The 19,768-nt window shown below is 36.6% G+C and overlaps 1 protein-coding gene across 3 annotated transcripts in view; it reads right to left on the reverse strand.

Moving 5' to 3' along the window:
- Positions 1 to 19,768, reverse strand: part of SHOC2 (SHOC2 leucine rich repeat scaffold protein) — an 87,398-nt gene that overhangs the window by 48,389 nt on the left and 19,241 nt on the right. For all 3 annotated transcript variants that reach the window (XM_066354765.1, XM_066354766.1, XM_066354764.1), the window contains exon 2: positions 16,731 to 17,666. In XM_066354765.1, the coding sequence (XP_066210862.1) occupies positions 16,731 to 17,433 (703 nt within the window). In that variant the 5' untranslated portion in view covers positions 17,434 to 17,666. The remainder of the gene's footprint in view (positions 1 to 16,730; positions 17,667 to 19,768) is intronic.

A 19,768-nucleotide genomic window follows, 5' to 3' on the forward strand; every position in this document is an offset into this window, starting at 1 on the left:
AAGGAAGAAAACTTTTTAGTAAGAAGTTCTATTTTAATCATACTGAATTGGAGATACCAGTGAGACATCTAGGTACAATATCTAATGGTTAATTAGGAAAATAAATAAATAACATATACAAGTATGAAGAAAACATAATCATGATAGAACATTTTTGTCTGAAAGAGGAGTTGGTGCTAACATCCCCAGAGTCAAGTATTAGGCTTCTGGCTAATGGTAATGGTGGAGATCTGGATAAATTATTTAAACTCTGAATAAATTATTTTTAAAAACACACACACTATAAAAGCATGTAGCAAGACCAAAAGCAGGTAGAAACTGGAGGAAAGTCAACTCTTGCAAAAAGAGAACTGTGATCGGTATATTTTTGAGATGGCCCTAATGACCTGGTACCTCACATATACATCCTGTATACTTTGTGTAATTACCCCTCCCTTTGAGAGTAGGCTGAATTTAGTAATTGCTAAAAGCATGGCAAAGGAGATGAGGTGCTACATCTGTGATTAGGTTACAAAAGACTGTGATTCCATCTTGCTAGCACTATTACCTTCTCAGCCTGTACCTTTGAACGAAGCAAGCTGCCATGGTGGAGAGGACCATGTGGCAAGAACTGAGGGTGGTCTCCAGCCAGCAGCCAGTAAGAAACTGAAGCCCTTAGTCCAACAACCTGCTAGGATCTGAATCCTCACAACCAACAAATGAGCAGATGATACCCCAGCCCTGGCTATCAACTCAATTTGAGAGACCCTGTGAAAAACTCCGAATCAGAGGATCCAATTAAGCTGTGCCCAAGTCTGAACCAAATAATTGTAACCGAATAAATTAGTGTTGTTTTAAGTTATTTTTTCATGTAATTTGTTGTACAACAGTAGATAACTACATAGGAATCACACTGAGTGAAATCCACATTTGTAAGGCTTCAAGTTACTCACAAATCTGCCTATGGAAAATAAATCTCAAGTAAAAATCCAGAGTTCTATTAGCCTGAGAAGCCAGAGGGCAGGTACGGAGTTACAATAGTGCCTAGTCGTCAAGGTTGTATACACTCTGGAAAGGAGGAAACTACCTACAAGAAACTACGTACAAAGAATGAAGTTCCAAAATCTGCATATACAAAACCCTCCAATTCTTGACTGACTCCAAAAATACACCTATAGGAGAAAAAACTGAAAGGAGCCCAGGTGGAAAACAACAGCTAGTGGGTTAAAAGAACCAAGCAGAAATTTTGACAGCCGTCATATGTTGTAGGTAATATTTTGGAATTTCAATCCTGCCAAGTAAGAAGTATCAGAAACAAAAATCCCAAAAGGGCCATAGCTAAGCGTAAAGACCACATCTCAAGATGAAGGAATTTTCCCTGAGTTAAAGGACATCGCCAAATAGAACCACCCTACGAGAGCTAAATCCAAAATTCTATGAGATCAAAGTTTCTTAATACATAGTCACTTAGTTTGCTACCAGAATAAAATTTAACACTTTCAAGAGGACAACAACAGAATCCCTAGTCATTATAATATCATCCATTTATACTATACAAGAGTTTCTAGACTGACTTCCATTTCTGGAAATGATACAACTAGAAAATGGACAAAATACAATGGTCCCTCGTATCTACAGGAGATATGTTCCAAGAGCCCCAGTGGATGCCTGAAACCACAGATTGAATAAAACCCTATATATAGGCCCTGGCTGGTTGGCTCAGTGGTAGAGCGTCGGCCTGGCGTATAGAAGTCCCGGGTTCGATTCCCGGCCAGGGCACACAGGAGAAGCGCTCATTTGCTTCTCTACCCCTCCCCCTCTCCTTCCTCTCTGTCTCTCTCTTCCCCTCCCACAGCGAGACTCCATTGGAGCAAGGATGGCCCGGGCGCTGGGGATGGCTCCTTGGCCTCTGCCCCAGGTGCTAGAGTGGCTCTGGTGGCAACAGAGCGACACCCCAGAGGGGCAGAGCATCGCCCCCTGGTGGGCAGAGCGTCGCCCCCTGGTGGGTGTGCCGGGTGGATCCCGGTCGGGCGCATGCAGGAGTCTGTCTGACTGTCTCTCCCCATTTCCAGCTTCAGAAAAATACAGAAAAAAAACCAAAACCCTATATATATTATATTATGTTTTTTTCCTATGCATACATACCTATGATAAAATTTAATTTATAAATTAGGCACAATAAAAGATTAACAACTTATAGTAAAATAGAGCAATTACAATATACCATAATGAAAGTAACACAAATATGGCCTTTCACTCTCCCTTTCAAAATATCTTACTGTTACTGTACCATACTCACCTTTTACTTAAAGGAAATACTTCACATCTTCTCTTTGGCAAATCCGAATTGCCAGCATCGCTACTCTTGCACTCTGGGGCCATTGCTAAGTAAAAATAAGGGTTACTTAAACACAAGAACTGCAATACTATGAAAGTCCATCCATCTGATAAACAAGGTGGCTACTAAGTGACTAATGAGCAGATAGCATATACAGACTGCATGAATACACTGGAAAATTCACATTCTGGGTGGGACAGAGATTTTCACACTACTCAGAAAAATGTGCAATTTAAAACTTATGAATTATTTATTTCTGGATTATTCCATTTACTATTTTCTGACTGCAGGTCAAACTGAAACTAGGAAAACAAAACCTGGGTAAAGGCAGACTGCTCTATCTGAGAAAATGGTAGAGAGCAGACAACAGCCATAAATGGCTGTGATCATGAATATAAAGGAAAGAAAGTATGTGAGCATACACAATTGCCCCACATAATTGCCTGGCATGATCTAGGCCATAAAAAAAGCAGGGAAGGAACACTGAGTTGTGGCAAAAGATTTGAGTTTAGGAACGGCCAAGTAAACGGAATATTTTAAGCAGAATTTGAGAGATAAGAGAGAAACAGATCTGTGCACTATGCAGAAAAGTTCCTTTCAGTCTTTGTCAAAGTATTGATTTGCATATATGTGAAAAGAAATTACCAAAGGTTAAGCAAAAAACCAGCAAAAATCAAGCAGTAGCCAATAAAATTTCTGGCAGTCACAAAGACTGAGAATAGTCTGAATTCCTGCCAGGCAAAAAGAAAAGACCTCATAATGTACAGTGCCATCAGGGAGATTCCTCAGAAAGGTATCAATTTAGTAGTGTGGGCTAAGTGAGATCTAGACTAAAGGCTGCTCTGAAACAGCCATAACGAAGCTTAAAAGCCAGCCACAGAAGGATCAAACTGACTCCAAGTAACTTGACAGTATGCCAAAGTTCAGCACTATTTGAAAGAATACAACAAAATCTTAAGGCCCAAAAATGTAAAAATTATAATGCTGGACATCCAATTAAAAATTTCAAATGGTCAAGCATGCAAAGAAATAGAAAAATATCACCCACAGGCAAGAGAAAAATCATTCCATAAGCTAGAGAGAAATAAAAGAGATGACAGAACTAGAAGAAAGACATTGAAAAAGCTCTATATGTTCAAGAAAAAAAAAAAAAGACATCCAAATGGAATGTATTAAAAGTACAATATCTAAAACTAAAATTTCATTGCATGAGATTAATAATAGATTTAGACATTTATAAAATGACATCTAGTAATAAAAGTATTTCAGTAGAAACAAGTTGAAATAAACACACACCAAAAGATAGACCATTAATGATCAAAAAGACAATATAATATATGATATGTAATACATATTTATGACATATAGAGATCTAGAGTATAAAAAAGCACTGAAGGGGCCAAAATAATAAAAAGGAAATTTTTCAAAAAATAATGTTCAAAATCTTCCCACCTTTAATGAAAACTGTAAACCCACAGATCCAAGAAGTTCAGAAACTCCAAGCAGAAGAAACATGAAGAAAACCAAATAAAAGCACTTTATAAACAAACTGCTAGAAACCAGGCATAAAGAAAAAAATATTTAAAATATGCAGAGAAGGGAAAAAAAAGAAAAATAAATGCTCTCCAAGGGGCCACAAAGGGAGTCTCCCCTCTTCCTTCTTACTGAAGCAGCTCATTGGGAATGCCTTTTGAACCTCAACCATGTTAGCAAAGGTTTGCTGTTTAGCAAAACAGTTTTACAGAATTTGACATGAAGGCAAGCATCTTCCCAGAAGTGTCAGAGAGCACAGATGCCAGTGAGTGTAAGCAAAAGAATGACATGAGAGAAAAATTCATCATGATTATAAATAGGGTCCCCACCCATCCTGCCCACTTACACCAACAGCCACTGACCAGCAGACACACAGTCAGACATCTAGAGCTGAACTTGAATCAACAAAAACAAACTACAGGGCAGTGCCTCCCACAGCCAAAGGAGCACACTAATTGCCCACCTTGCCGCTTGTCAGAATGTAGGCTTTTTGCTTCCGTGAGTCTGGAGTGGAGCCTGAGAGTCTTCATTTCTAACAAGTTCTTCAAGAATGCTACTGCTAATGTGGACCAGGAGGGAAACTGGCATAGAATGCCAATAATTCTATACACACAGTGGACCCATGAAACCATTTCCATTTTAATAGAATAATGACTCCTTTTTAAATAGGCTCCTTCCCCTCTGTGGAATGTTTTAGGTGTAATACTGCCTGAGACTGGGGGTTTGTCTGAGAAGACACCCACAGGCCTGGGATTCCATATGCATATGTTTCATTAAACAAATGTCTCCACGCCCTCAAAGACAAACAAAAATAGGAGATATAGCCTTAAAATATGGAAAAGAAAAGATATCAAACTAGAATTCAAAACCAGGAAAATAGCTTTCAGAAATCCAAGCTAAATAAAGGCTTTCAGACAAACAAAAGCCTAGAGAATTCACTATGAGAAGACCCACATTTCAATATATATTAAAAGAAGTTCTTTGCACAAAAGGAAAGTATCAGATAGAAATTCAGATCTACAAAAAGAGCACTGAAAAGTGCTCAAAGTGGTATACACATGGGTAATTTTTTTTTTTTTACATTTTTAAATCTTTTTAAAAGATAACTGAAAAGGACGATATGTCAAAAGGCTTGACTTCAAGAGTCTATATCACCAAAGCTGGAACAATCTGAGCAATAAAATGATAAAAATAATACTAAATTGAAACCCATAAAATAAATAGGTCCAGATTTATGTAAATTAAGTAACTGAATAAAAAAATAAATAGGGAAGAAGGGACAGCTCTTCCTTATACAAAAATTTCAATTAATAAATGCAAAAAATAAGGGAAATAAAAAGATCACCATTCAAATACAGTAATAATTGTTTCAGGGAACATCCACCAATGGATGCTAAAATTAGTGAGCAGAGATTAATGCACAACCTCAAGCTGGTCATGAGAAAACATTACAAAAACAGAAGACTTAGTGATATAGATGTATCACTAAGGAGTACTCTTCCAAAGCATCAATGTCATGAGAGAAAAGGAAAGATACTTAGTATTTCCAACTGTCAACTGCTGGAGGAAACTACAGGCAAGTGACTATTAAATGTAATGGACTCTGAAACAGAAAAATGATTAGTGAAATCAGAATAAAATTTGTTTAGTTAAGAGTATTGTACCAATGTTAATGTCTTGGTTTTGATCATTGTACAATGATTAAGTAGGATGTTAACATTAAGGGAAGCAGGGTAAAGGGTATGTGGGAACCCTCTGTACTTGTTTTGCCACTTTTATGCAAGTCTAAAATTTGTTAAAAATGAAAAGCTTAAAAATGATACAGTGTAGCCCTAGCCAGATATCTCTGTTAGATAAAGCATTGTCCTGTAGCACAGAGGTTGCCAGTTTGAAACCTAGTCAGGGCACATTCAGAAACAGATTGATGTTCCTCTCTCTTGCTCTCTTTCTTTCTCTCTCTAAAATCAATAAAATAAACATTAAAAAAGAGATACAATTTAAAGCAAAAGCAATGGCCATGTATTATTCTGGGATTTATAATATATGAAGTAAAAATAAAGGATAATAACTGCACAAACAATGGGAGAAATAGAAGTGTTTTATTGTAAGATTCTTGGGATATATGTGAAGTTGTATTTTATGTGTGTGTGTGTGTGTATTGTATTTTTCTGAAGCGAGAAGTGGGGAGGCAGAGATAGACTCCCGCATGCGCCCAACCAGGATCCACCCAGCACGCCCACGAGGGGACGATGCTCTGCCCATCTAGGGCGTTGCTCTGTTGCAACCGGAGCCCTTCTAGCACCTGAGGCAGAAGCCATGGAGCCATCCTCAGCACCTGGGCCAACTTTACTCCAGTGGAACTTTGGCTGTGGGAGAGGAAGAGAGAGAAAGGAGAGGGGGAAGGGTGGAGAAACAGATGGGTGTTTCTCCAGTGTGTCCTGTCCAGGAATCAAAGCCGGGACTTCCACATGCTGGGTCAATGCTCTGCTGCTGAACCAACCAGCCACGGCTGTATAATATTATTTTAATGTAGACTCTGTTGAGTTCTAATACATACTGTAAATACTAGAGCAGACACTAAAGAAAGTAACAAAGATGTATAGCTAATACGCCCACAGTTGAGATAAATGGAATTTACAAAAAAATCCAAAAGAAGGCAAGAAATGCAGGGAAAAAAAGACTAAGTTACAAATGGCACAAATAGAAAATAAATAGCTAGATGGTAGGTTTTAACCCAATCATATTAATATAGTAACTATATTAAATGTAAATGATATAAACCCTTCAATTAAAACAAAAACTATCAAAACAGGATAATAACGCACCACATTATTTGCTGTCTATAAAAAAACCATTACTTAAACATAAAGCCACAAAAAAATAAACATAAAAGGATAGAAAAATGATATACAATGTAAGCAACAATCACAAGGAAGCTTCCTTGAATAGCAGTAGTTAATACCAAAATAAAATATAATTTAGAAAAATAAATATTCCCAGAAGACAGACATTTCATAGTAAAATGTCACCTCATCAAAAAGGAAGTAAAATCCTAATTATATATACAACTAATAATGAAGTTTCAAAATATAAGAAGCAAAAAGATAATAGCACTAATGGGAGAAAGGCAAATCTATTATAGCTGAATATTTCAATACTCACTTTTCACTAATTGACAGATAACCGATAGGGATATAAAAGAAATGAATAACATTATCCTCTTATGTGGCCTTGTTCCAAAATTAATAGCATAATGCACATTTTTCCAACTGCAAATAGAACATTTACCAAGACAAACCATATTTTATAAATCAATAACAAGAAGTACCTGAATACAACTCTCAAATACTTAAGACACTGAACAATTCAATTCTAAATAATACACAGGAAAGAGAAGAAATAATGAGATATTTTGAAAATATTTTCAACTGAACAATAATGAAAACAGAACATATCAAAATTTGTGTGCTGCCGTGAAAATAGTGCTTGGAGGTGGATTTATACCCTATAAATGCTTATACAATTGACTCTTGAACAATGTGGAGGTAAGGGACACCAGCCCACATGCAGTTAAAACTCCAGATACAACATAACTACAGTCATCCCTCAGTATCCACGGGAAACTGGTTCCAGCACCTCCATGAACGCTAAAGTCCTTTACATAAAATGGCATAGAATGATGCACAGTTGGCTCTTGCCATCCCTGTATTCCTAAACATGGACTGAAAATACTGTTTTCTATCTGCAGTTGGTTGAATCCCTGAATGCAAAACCCACAAATACAAAGGGTCAACTGTATATTTATTGGAAAAAATCTACATGTAAATGGACCCAAACAGTTAAATCCATTTGATTCAAGGATCAACTGTATAAGGAAAAGAAAGGCTTGAAATAAATCTAACAATTTAATAAAGTAGACAAAGAAAAGCATATTAAAACTTATGGACTAAAGTACGTATTAAAAAGCAGAAAACATAACAAAAAACACAGAAAGATATCAGAAAAAAACACCAAAAGCAGGGTTTTTTTTTTTTTTTTTTAAAAAAGACCAATAAAATTGATATACCTATAGCCAGACTGATCAAGCAGAGAAGAGCCAAACTACCAATATCAGGAATGAAAGAGGGACATGATTACCTGTATTCTAGATGTTAAAAGAACAATAAATAACTATTTTGAACTTTACGCCAAAAAAATACAACCATTATATAAAATAGACAAATGCAGCCATGGCCAGTGGCTCAGTAGACAAAGCATCAGCCCAGCGTATGGACGTCCTGGATTCAATTCCTGGTCAGGACACACAGAAGAAGATACCATCTGCTTCTCTCCACCTCACTCTCCGCCTTCTCTCCCTCTTCCCCTCCCAGTGGTTCAATTGGTTTGAGCATGGTCCCAGGCACTGAGGATAGCTCCATTGGAGCGCATCAGCCTCAGGCATTAAAAATAACTCGGTACTCGAGCATTGGCCCCCCAATAAGGTTGTTGGGTAGATCCTGGTCAGGGTACATGTGGGAGTGTGCCTCACTATCTCCCCTCCTCTCACCTAAATAAAATAAAATAGACAAATACTTTGACAGATTCAAACAAGTAGAATTCAATTGGGGGAAAAAAACAGAAAACTCAAATAACTCTTATTAACTAAGTTAAATTGGTGATTAAAACCCCTCCTACAAAGAAAACCTTAGTCTCAGATTACATAACTGATAATTCTTCTAAACATTTGAAGAAATAATAGAAATAATATTAATTCTACACAAACTCTCCCAGAATATAAAAAGAGAACACTTGCCAACTCATTCAATATGAAGCTAGCATTACTCTAGTAGTAAACAATAAAAACAAGAACTACAGATTAATATCCATAATGAATATATATGTGAAAATCCTTACCAAAATTTTAGTAAATGAAATCTAGCAAAATATTAAAAGGCCCTATTAAAATATACCTCATAGGCACTCAAATATTGGTAAATAATGTTTTGTTAGTTATACTATCATTTGACTCTCCATTAAGGATGCTTAGATTTTTAAAATAACTCTTATTTCTGAACTTACAGGAATATTTTCAAATAATGAGTTTAGCTTTATGAAAATCACATCAAGTCTTACTAAAATACATTTATTTGTAAAACTACATTAACAAGGAGTAGAAATAGCTGTCACAGAAGCTTGAATAGATTTAGGGACTTAAGTGCTCACTTCAGTAGCACATATACTAAAAAAGATTTAGGGACTTAGATCAGAAGTTATATATTATTTAAATTTGTATTATAGGCTTAATTCTCCCTTTCACTGCAAAGAAGACTTTAGTAGCTCTTCTAAGCAACTGCTTCTGCAACTTAGCAACACGGACAACAGCGCCCACATGCCTTTGTGTGAGTAGCATGCTGTTGTTGGAGCACTATGATTGCCCTATTCTCCATACCTCAGTAGTACCAGAAGTCAACGGTATCCTACCAAATCCCCTCAGATAGCTTAAGTGCTATTTTTTTCTATTCTCCCCCTGCCTTCTTTAGCAATACTTTTTCAAGATTTCTATTGTTTCAATGAAAAACCTGACAATTTCATAACTAAGTTTTCAGTTCATTTCTAGGTCTCTAAGATTTCATACTGAATCTTAGTCAAAAAGTTATTTATTAACAACTCTGAATTTCCTTTCCTGATTTTTCTTGCCAAATGAAGTTACACATTAACAACTGTACAAAATACTCAAATGAGAGCATTAAAATAATGTTCCCTGGACCATGAAAGCAACTGTATCACCCCTAAAAGCCTTGGGAAAATTTCAAAAATTTTAAGGACTAAAGGTTACAATTTGAGTTAATATTGAAACATGGGTAACAGTACTAGGCTTCATTAAATTAAGTTCAAGACACATTTATTAAAAACCGATCATTTATTACATAAAACAGTTCATAGAAATTACAATAATTGGGAGTTAAAATCTCTAAGATCCTTCAACTTTAAAAAAAATGCTCATTCTGTTCTTTGTATTTTTATATAGACATAATTATTTATATATGTTCATTTATACTTTTTTAAAGACTTTATTTATTGATTTTAGAGAGAGAACAGAGAGAAAGGGGGAAGTACAGGAAGCATCAACTCACAGCAGCTGCTTCTCCTATGTGCCTTGATGGGACAAGCCTGGGGTTTCAAACTGGTGACTTCAGCATTCTAGGTCAACGTTTTATCCACTGTGCCACCACAGGCCAGGCCATTTATTATATATTGATTGTATATTACTTGACATAAAATGTAACACTTCAGTACAGTAGGAATTTATTGATTTTTATTTCAATAAATGTTACTGAGTCAAATATAAGAAAATTGCTTATTTTATTTTCTCATATATCTGAATGCTTTGAGAGTTGTTTAAATGAGTAAAAATGATCTAGGTTCTCAAAAAGCAAACACTTTTACTTATCAAATCATTTTCTTAAACAAAAAAGGTTATTTTGACAAATTCATGTAGAATTGTATACTACATAAATGATGTAGCATTTTATTGAACATACAATATAGAAATAGATTTTTTTAGTAAGTTCTCTAACTTAGTTATCTTATAAAGAATAATTCATTAGGCAGAAACTTTAAAGAAAGTGGAAAATTCCTAAACTAGGCAATAATTCAATGAAGGAAAATAAACTGTAGAAATATTAGCAAGAGACAAAGATAAAGTTTACTTCTGGTTTCAAAGAGTAAACATTTCTTTCCTAGAAGAATAAAATTCTGTAAAACTTGAAACATTGATCCACAAAAAACAGCAGTAACTAAGGTTTCCCTCGACTTAACACAAAAAGACATGCCTTATACAAATAAAGAAAAAGTAAATGAACATTACCAAATGCAGTTTTTCTGGCTACTCTCCAATATATTATTATCTGTAGCTCTTCATATGCTTATATGTACCATCTGTTCAGTATCCTTTTAACTGTTTTCGGCCAATATTCACCAGGTGAATATTTATCACGTATCAAATCACATGGCATTACACAGTGTGTCCGTAAAGTCATGGTGCACTTTTGACCGGTCACAGGAAAGCAACAAAAGACAATAGAAATGTGAAATCTGCATCCCAGTTTCTGTGGGATGATGTGGCAGCATATGCGCACACGCGGATGATGATGTAACAACATGTATACAGTGGAGCAGCCCACGGCCATGCCAGTTGAGATGTGGACAGTACAGAGGAAAGTTCAATGTGTTCTGTGGCTCGCTAAATTTGAATCCGTGACCAAAGTGCAACGTGAATATCGGCGCGTTTATAACTAAGCACCACCACATAGGAATAACATTACTAGGTGGGATAAGCAGTTGAAGGAAACCGGCAGTTTGGTGGAGAAACCCCGTTCTGGTAGGCCATCAGTCAGTGACGAGTCTGTAGAGGCTATACGGGATAGCTACCTAAGGAGCCCTAAAAAATCTGTGTGTGAGCCCACATCGAACTGCACTGCATAGGTATGAAACTGGGAGAGTTTTCCTTTTATTTGGTGCAGATTTCACATTTCTATCGTCTTTTGTTGCTTTCCTGTGACCAGTCAAAAGTGCACCATGACTTTACGGACACACTGTATTAATGCTTAAACAGAGAAAATGTTCTTTTAATATAATTTCCCTATAAGGCAGCAGCACAGTACAACCTTGTGTAATAGTTAAATTCCAAATATATTATTTAAACTAAATAGTCACTATAATTTCGAAAACTTGAAATTTCTCACATTCCTCAAATATACTGCTGAACACATATGAATGTATACTATAAACCTAATATATATCTATAATAATGTGAATCTAATATTCATAAATCGAAGTTTAACAAAATTATAAATTCTCCACTGGGTTTCAGCCAATTATATCAAAGGTGTGTAACACTTTTACAATGTCAAATTTGGGGTCTGGTGAGGTAGCTCAGTTGGTTAGAGTAGTGGTCCCCAAACCCCGGGTCGTGGGCCAATACCGGTCCGTGGGCCATTTGGTACCAGTCCGCAGAGAAAGAATAAATAACTTACATTATTTCCGTTTTATTTATATTAAGTCTGAACAATGTTTTATTTTTTAAAAATGACCAGATTCCCTGTTACATCCGTCTAAGACTCACTCTTGATGCTTGTCTCAGTCACGTGATAACATTTATCCGTCCCACCCTAAAGGCCGGTCTGTGAAAATATTTTCTGACATTAAACTAGTCTGTGGCCCAAAAAAGGTTGGGGACCACTGGGTTAGAGCAATGTCCAAGGTTGTAACTTCAATCACAGGTTGAGGGCACACACCAGAATCTCTCTCCTTGTCTCTCACTAAAATCAATCAAAAATAATTTTTTTAATTTCTAAAATGTCCCACTTCCATCCTACTTGATTTCTGTGCTTAGATCTTATATTGAAGATGATTTTATAGATTTTACTTAAAAAGCAGTAAAGGGGCTCTGGCCACCTGGCTCAGTGGTAGGTTGTCCATCCGGCATGTAGAAGTCCTGAGTTCAATTCCCAGTCAGGGCACACAAGAAGGGAACCATCTGCTTCTCCACACCCCCCTCTTTTTCTCTCCCTCTCCCACAGCCACAGCTTGACTGATTCAAGCACAATGGCTCTGGGAGCTGAGGATGGCTCCGTGAAGCCTCCACCTCAGGTGCTAAAAATAACTCGGTTGTGAGCACGGCCCCAGATGGGCAGAGCATCGGCCTCAGATGGGGTTTGCTGGGTAGGATTCTGGTAGGGGTGCTTGCAGGAGTCTGTCTCTCTATCTCCCATCCTCTCAACTTGGAAAAGAAGGACAAAAAAGCAGTAAAGGAAGATCTGCATCACAAAAAATAAATATTTCTGTCTTTCCTTTACAATAAAAGATAGCTTTCAAGATTTAAGAAAAAATATATAGTCATCAGGGAAGTGCAAATCAAAACCACAATGAGATACCACTTCACACTCATGGAATAGCTATAATAAAAAAAAATTACAAGGATGTTGAGGATGTAGAGAATTGGAATCCTCACATGCTGCTGTTGGGAATGTAAAATGGTACAGGAAAGTCTAGTAGTTCCTCAAAATGTTAAACATAGAATTACCACATGACTCAGTAATTCCTCTTCCAGGTACATACCCAAAAGAAATGAAAAACAAATGTACAAACAGAAATTTGTACAAAAATTTTCATAGTAATTTTATTCATAATAGCTACAAAGTAGAAACCAACCAAATGTTCAAAACAACTGATGGATGGATAAATAAAATGTAGTATATTCCTATTATGAAATATATTCAGCAATAAAAGGAAATGAAGTACTAATACAGGCTACAACCTGGATAGAATTTGAAAACAGTATGCTAAGTGAAAGAAGCCAATCACCAAGACCATATTTGGTATTATTCCATTTATTTGAAATGTATAGAATAGGAAAATCTATAAAAACAGAAAATAGATTAGTGTTTGCCTAGGGCTAAGGGTTTGAGAGAAAATAGGGGTGGGGTGACTGCTCAAGAGTACAGTTTCCTCTGGTGTGATAAAAATGTTGTAAAATTGTGATGGCTGCACAGCTCTGTGACCATGCTAAAAACCATTGAATTTTACACTTTAAATGTGTGAATTGTATGGCATATGAATTATATCTCAATAAAGCTAACATCCTCCTCACCTCAAAAAAAAAAGAAAATCTAATGCAATGGCTTTCAACTGCAGCTACATATAGAATAAATCAACTTATGCTTTAAAAGTACAGATCCCCTAGAATTGCTCGACTTCTAAATTATCTATGAAGGGGGACCCACTTTAGATTAGTGGGGAAAATACAGTGAGACCAAGGCTCACATTCTGACTCTGACAACTAACTTCTAGCTGCATGATCTTCAGTAAATTATTTAATCTCTACATTTTCAGTTCTTTCTTTAGCACGAGGGGAGAAGTACCTATTTTACTTGGGTTACTGTAACAATATAATGAGACAATATGCTTAAATATCTAAATGCTCAAGAACTGAAGTAAATTTAAAATCCCATGAAATATAGTAATTCCTTGCTTAAGAAATGTGTGTTCTTAATTCCCAGGTAATTTGATAACATCTCTGTGGAGAAAAAAATCCTTAGAGAGAGACTTCATATGAATTAAAGCTAAAGTTTTAGAATGGGTAGAATACATACACAAAACAATAAGAACAAAGGCAGGGCCTGACCAGGCGGTGGCTCAGTGGATAGAGCGTTGGACTGGGATGCCAAGGACCTAGGTTCAAGACCCCGAGGTCGCCAACTTGAGCGCGGACTCATCTGGTTTGAGCAAAAGCTCACCAGCTTGGACGCAAGGTCGCTGGCTCGAGCAAGGAGTTACTCAGTCTGCTAAAGGCCCGCAGTCAAGGCACATATGAGAAAGCAATCAGTGAACAACTGAGGTGTCGCAATGCACAATGAGAAACTAATGATTGATGCTTCTCATCTCTCTGTTCCTGTCTGTCTGTCCCTGTCTATCCCTCTCTCTGTCTCTGGGGAAAAAAAAAAAAAAAAAGAACAAAGGCAGGAAATAACTTTTTTTTTTCATTATTCAGTGAGAGGAGGGGAAGCAAAGACAGACTCCCTCATGCGCCCAGCCCAGGATCCACCTGGCAAGCCCACCAGGGAGTGGTGCTCTGCCCATCTGGGGTATTGCTCCGTTGATCAGCAATTTAGCTCTTCTTAGCACCTGAGGCAGAGGCCATGGAGCCATCCTCAGCAACTAGGCCCAACCCGTTCCAATCAAGCCATGGCTGCAGGAGAGAAAGAGAGAGAATCCAGAGGGGGAGGGATGGAAAAGCAGATGGGTGCTTTTCCTGTGTGCCCTGACCAGGAATCGAACTCAGGACATCCACACACCAGACTGATGCTCTACCACTGAGACAACCAGCTAGGCTGGGAAATAACGTTTTTTATTTCTATATAAAAAGTCAGCATTTCTTTCTCCAATGGCCTATACAGCTATTCCAAAATGAGCCATAAATACAGGTCAAATTTTGACTGAATCTGGTATAAAATCAAAAGTCTTTCAACAACAACCTCCCTGTATGCATGCCCACATAGAAAGGAACATTTCCATTCAAATTCCTGGGAATATTTTAATATCTCAGGGGTAAGTCATACTTTGCAAGTTCAGTGCATAGCTTGAGAAAATCTATCATAGATTTTCTAAGTACATTTAACTTAAAATTAAATTAAGATTTTTAAGTATCTGGCTGGGGTCAAATGTAGTAAAACCATACCTAAAAGTTAAACTGGAGCTTTTTCAAAAGTAGATTAAAATTTCTAAAATATACACAGATTATACCTATACATAGCTACAAAGCCTAAAAAGAGAAAGTTTCCTTTATCACCCACTACAAGACCAATGGCTCAAATATTTAATTCACCTGTTTTATTCAGAATAAACTGATCTTTCATACAAAAGAAAATTTTCCTTAAAAAGTTACATAATCAATTTTGTCAATTTGTAAAAAAGATCCACAAAGATAATACCTCATCTATTTCCCAAAATTTATGCCAATGGTTTACCATATTCAAAATCTTTCTAAAAATTTTTCCATAATTAAAAATATCAAGACAATAAATCTATTGACTTGTTTACACATGTACATTCCCTATTTTTATCTTAGTACTGTTCTTTTAAAAACATTTCCTTGTTTTAGTAAAATTTAGTTTTATATACAAAAACTGGAATGAAATCTAGCAAGATGCTAACAGTGTTGCATTGCGACTTTTCTTCTACTTTTCTGTTTCCTTGGATTGTTCTTAACAAACATGAGTACCTTAAAATGAAAAAACATTCTTCAATTTTCATATGACATTGCTTTTTCACAACTGCTCTGTTATGCTAATCTTTTATAATAGAAAAGGGTTGTGAACTTAAAAAAACATTTTTCAGGTAAAAAGGGAAATCAGCTTGGCCTCTGTAGCAGAGTGGATAAAACATCGACCTGGAACTCTGTGGTCACCAGTTCAAAATCCTGGCCTTGCCAGGTCAAGGCACATATAAGAAGCAACTATTACCCTGGCCAGTTAGTTGGTTCAGTGGTAGAGCACCGACCCTGCATGTAGAAAGTCCCGGGTTAGATTCTCAGTCAGGGTATAAAGGAGAGGTAATCATCTGCTTCTCCCCACCTCCCTCTTCCCCTCTCCCCCCTTCTCTCTCTCTCTTCCCCTCACACAGCCATGGCACAATTGGTTTGAGCATGTTGTTCCGGACGCAGGTGCTGAGGATGGCTCATGGAGCCTCCATCTTAGGTGCTAAAAATAGCTAGGTTGCGAGTGGCCCCTAGATGGTCAGAGCATCAGCCCCAGACAGGGGATGCCAGGTAGGTCCTGGTCAGTGCACATGCTGCATGCAGTCTGTCTCTGTATCTCCCCTACTCTCACTTAAAAAAAAAAAAAAGCAACTATTATGAGTTGATGCTGTCCGCTCTTCCACTTTTTTCCTCTTTCTCTCTCCATAAAATCAATCAATAAAAATATTTAAAAAAAAAAAAGAAAATCCGACAATGGGAAAATGTAGCCTTAATGGATGTAATAAAATTACATGTGTAAAGACTTTAAAAATAAGTGGCAATAACTTAAAAATTAGGCAAATATATTTTTTGCTTCAAATTCACTTTTTCATCAATGAAAATGAAAGCATATTAGGTTTGAGTGAAAAAGGTCTAATTATATTTCTATTCTAACTCTCTTAAGTCTATAAAATATCTAAAACCAAGTACTATTACTATTGCTAAAACTGAACAAAGTAAACCATCAAGAAGATGGAATTTAGAAACCCCAGCTATTTTCAGGCAAGTAGCAGATATTTTCTGATAAGGAAAAGCACTCAACTAAATTAAATTATTCAGCATAACAAATACCACAAACAACAAGAGTAAACCAAGGCCTCTTACCAATTTCAGCAGGTAGTTGTTTGATTTTGTTCTCTCGAATGCTAAGCATGCTGAGTTTTGACAGGTTTTTGATGTCCTTTTCCACAGTAGTTATACGATTAAAGCGAAGGTAAAGGGTGGTGAGAGAATCCAGCCTGTACACCACTGAAGGAATTTCTCTCAGTTTATTATGCCGTAAATCAAGCATCCGCAGCTTCTTCAAGTTATCAAGAGAGTCAGGCAAACTAGTAAGTGAATTTTCACTTAGAGCCAGTGTCATGAGATTTACTAAATAGCCCACTTCTGCGGGGAGAGACTGCAATTTGTTGCTATATAAATAAAGTTCTGTTAATTGAGTCAACTCTTTGATTGATGATGGCAATATGTGTATAGACCTCTTAGATAAGTCCAAACGCATTGAGTTCTCTTCCCGACATTTGTTGAGCTCTTTAATTACCTCTGCATTGCTAGATTTTTTTCTAGTCCCGGGTGCTGGATTTGGCCGTTTGATCGTATTGTCAACTGAAAAAGCCACCCCTGGTTGGGCAGCACTGGAGTCCTTTTTTCCATCTTTGGCATCTTTCCCTTTGGTCTTAGGTTCTTTTTCTTTGCTCTCTTTCCCAAAACCTCCAGAGGCTTTTGCCTCCTTTTCTCTTTCCTTGGCTGATGGTACTTTGGGATCTTTCTCTTTAGAGTCTTTTTCTTTTCCTAAACTACTACTCATGGTGACTTTAGCTTGGGCAAAAACTACATGAACTCCTTTTATTCTAGTGCCAACAACAGTAATTGGAATAAAGATGAAGAGACAAAAATCCTATGGATTCAAAAAGGTGTCAGCTGGAAGCAGTAATCACCATGGAGTAACAGCCATCGGTTACATGTTGGATCTATTCCCATTTCTGATAATTCATTCCAACTGGTAAATTGTGCTGGTCAATCAAGGGTTCATTAGAATTCCTGAAATATAATATACAGAATATTAATACTTTAGATTGTAATTAGCAAATGAGTTCTGAAAAACAATCTTACTAACAATTGTCATTTTCCTATGATTTTATATAGTAAATATTTATCACTTATGCAAAATCCTTTTGAAAACTACAAAAATGAATAAGGAAGGCTCTATTCTCAAAGAATGTATAGTCTTAACAGGAGAAGTAATATATCAAAATACACAAGTTACACAGTACAAAACTATGTTAATAGCAGAAAAGGGGGAGAGTCACAACAGCATTTAATGTTTGAGTATATTCTATGTATAAGCACTATTGCAATAAATTTACAAATATTAATTCATTTAATACATTTAACAGCCCTATGAGATAATTTGTTATCACTGTTTTATTCACAGGAACACTGAGGCACAGAAATATTTTAAGTAACTAGCTTTGTAATCTTGGAAAGGTGACAAGAGCTGAGATTCCAAAGTAGGTAGTATGTGTATCCAAAGACTATGTTACTAACCACTACACTGAAGTTGTTCTGTCTGTAACTAATTACTAGAGAGCTTTAAGTAACAGGATTTCAAAGGTGGTGATGATAGAATGGAGAGCAGTCTGCTAAAAGAACAAAGTTAGCAAAGTGAAATATGTGTAGAGAACAGCAAATAGTTTAGGAAAAAGGTCATTAAGAATCTGCACTTAAATAAGCACTCCAGATGCAGGTAGATCTGGGGGCCACATTTCAGAAACAGTAACAAAAAGCAATCTTCAATTATGTCTATATTCTAGGAACTAAGAAAAGTTAAGACTCTTAAGGGTTCTTACAAGTAGAAAAAGTTCCCAGGTACAATGACTCACTAAAGCAATCCACAAAGGCTGAAAAGAGGAGTAGAATCTTTGGGAATTAGTCATCCCTAAACATTTCAAAATTTAAAATACAATTTTTGTTTTGTGACTCTATGATTAATTTTATAACTAACTGATCTTTATTTTGTACTAGGATTTAAAGATTAAAACCAACCATAACATCTTCCCTATTAGCTTAAGAGATTAAAAAGATGCTAATAAAATGTTATTAAACCACAAAAAGTACTTGTTAGTCTAAGTCAATGATTTTCAACCTTTTCCCATCTCATAGCACACATAATTACTAAATTCTGCAGCACACCAGAAAATATTTTTGCCAGTCAGACCAAAAAAAAAAAGTATAATTTATTATTTATTCACACCAAATGGTTATTGTGTTGGCTGTTATCATTTTTTTATCTGACAATCTAAGGGAAAAGAGGTCAGTGCCCTTGACTAAATAGTCAGGTATTGCATGTTTTAAAACAGGGGTCCCCAAACTTTTTACACAGGGGGCCAGTTCACTGTCCCTCAGACCGTTGGAGGGTCGACACATACAGTGCTCCTCTCACTGACCCCCAATGAAAGAGGTGCCCCTTCCGGCAGATTTCACATTTCTATCATCTTTTGTTGCTTTCCTGTGACCGGTCAAAAGTGCACCATGACTTTACGGACACACTGTAAAGTATATCTATTCCCTCACGCCTCCTCCTTTCCAGGCACCAGCTTTCCAGATGAACCCATAAACATCTTTAAGACTTCTAGGAGTCAGTTTTTCCAGAAAGCCTTTCTACATCGCTCTCATTAGGCTAGGTATGTCCCAGGAGCTCTCATAAATGGCAATCACTATATATAACATGGTTTTTTAAATTATTGGTTTTACTTTTAGTTCCTAGGTAAATCTTTATAGACCTTAAATTCCTGTTAACTTTCACAACAGCAATATACTTGTTTTTTATATATGCTCATTTGTTTCTGTTACATCTATATTTTTCATATTTAATAAAACTGTAACATTTCTGAATATTAAACAACCCCATTCCCCATCCTGATCAAGTCAGAACTAAAGCAACTAAGTGCTGTAGAGCAAGGTGGGCATCTACCCCAGTGATGGTGGAAGGTGAAAAATCAAAATGTCCCACTCACAACAGCAGAAAGTCACAGCCCAGGCAGACTAAAGAAGGTAGAGGACAGAGATCTGCTTCCCATCTTGGATTTCAGAGCCTGAGTGAGATGAGAAAGACAACCCTACAAAAAGGCAGCTCAGTGAGG

The sequence above is a fragment of the Saccopteryx leptura genome, chromosome 13 (assembly GCF_036850995.1).
Source record: "Saccopteryx leptura isolate mSacLep1 chromosome 13, mSacLep1_pri_phased_curated, whole genome shotgun sequence".
In the NCBI taxonomy this organism is placed as follows: Eukaryota; Metazoa; Chordata; class Mammalia; order Chiroptera; family Emballonuridae; genus Saccopteryx; species Saccopteryx leptura.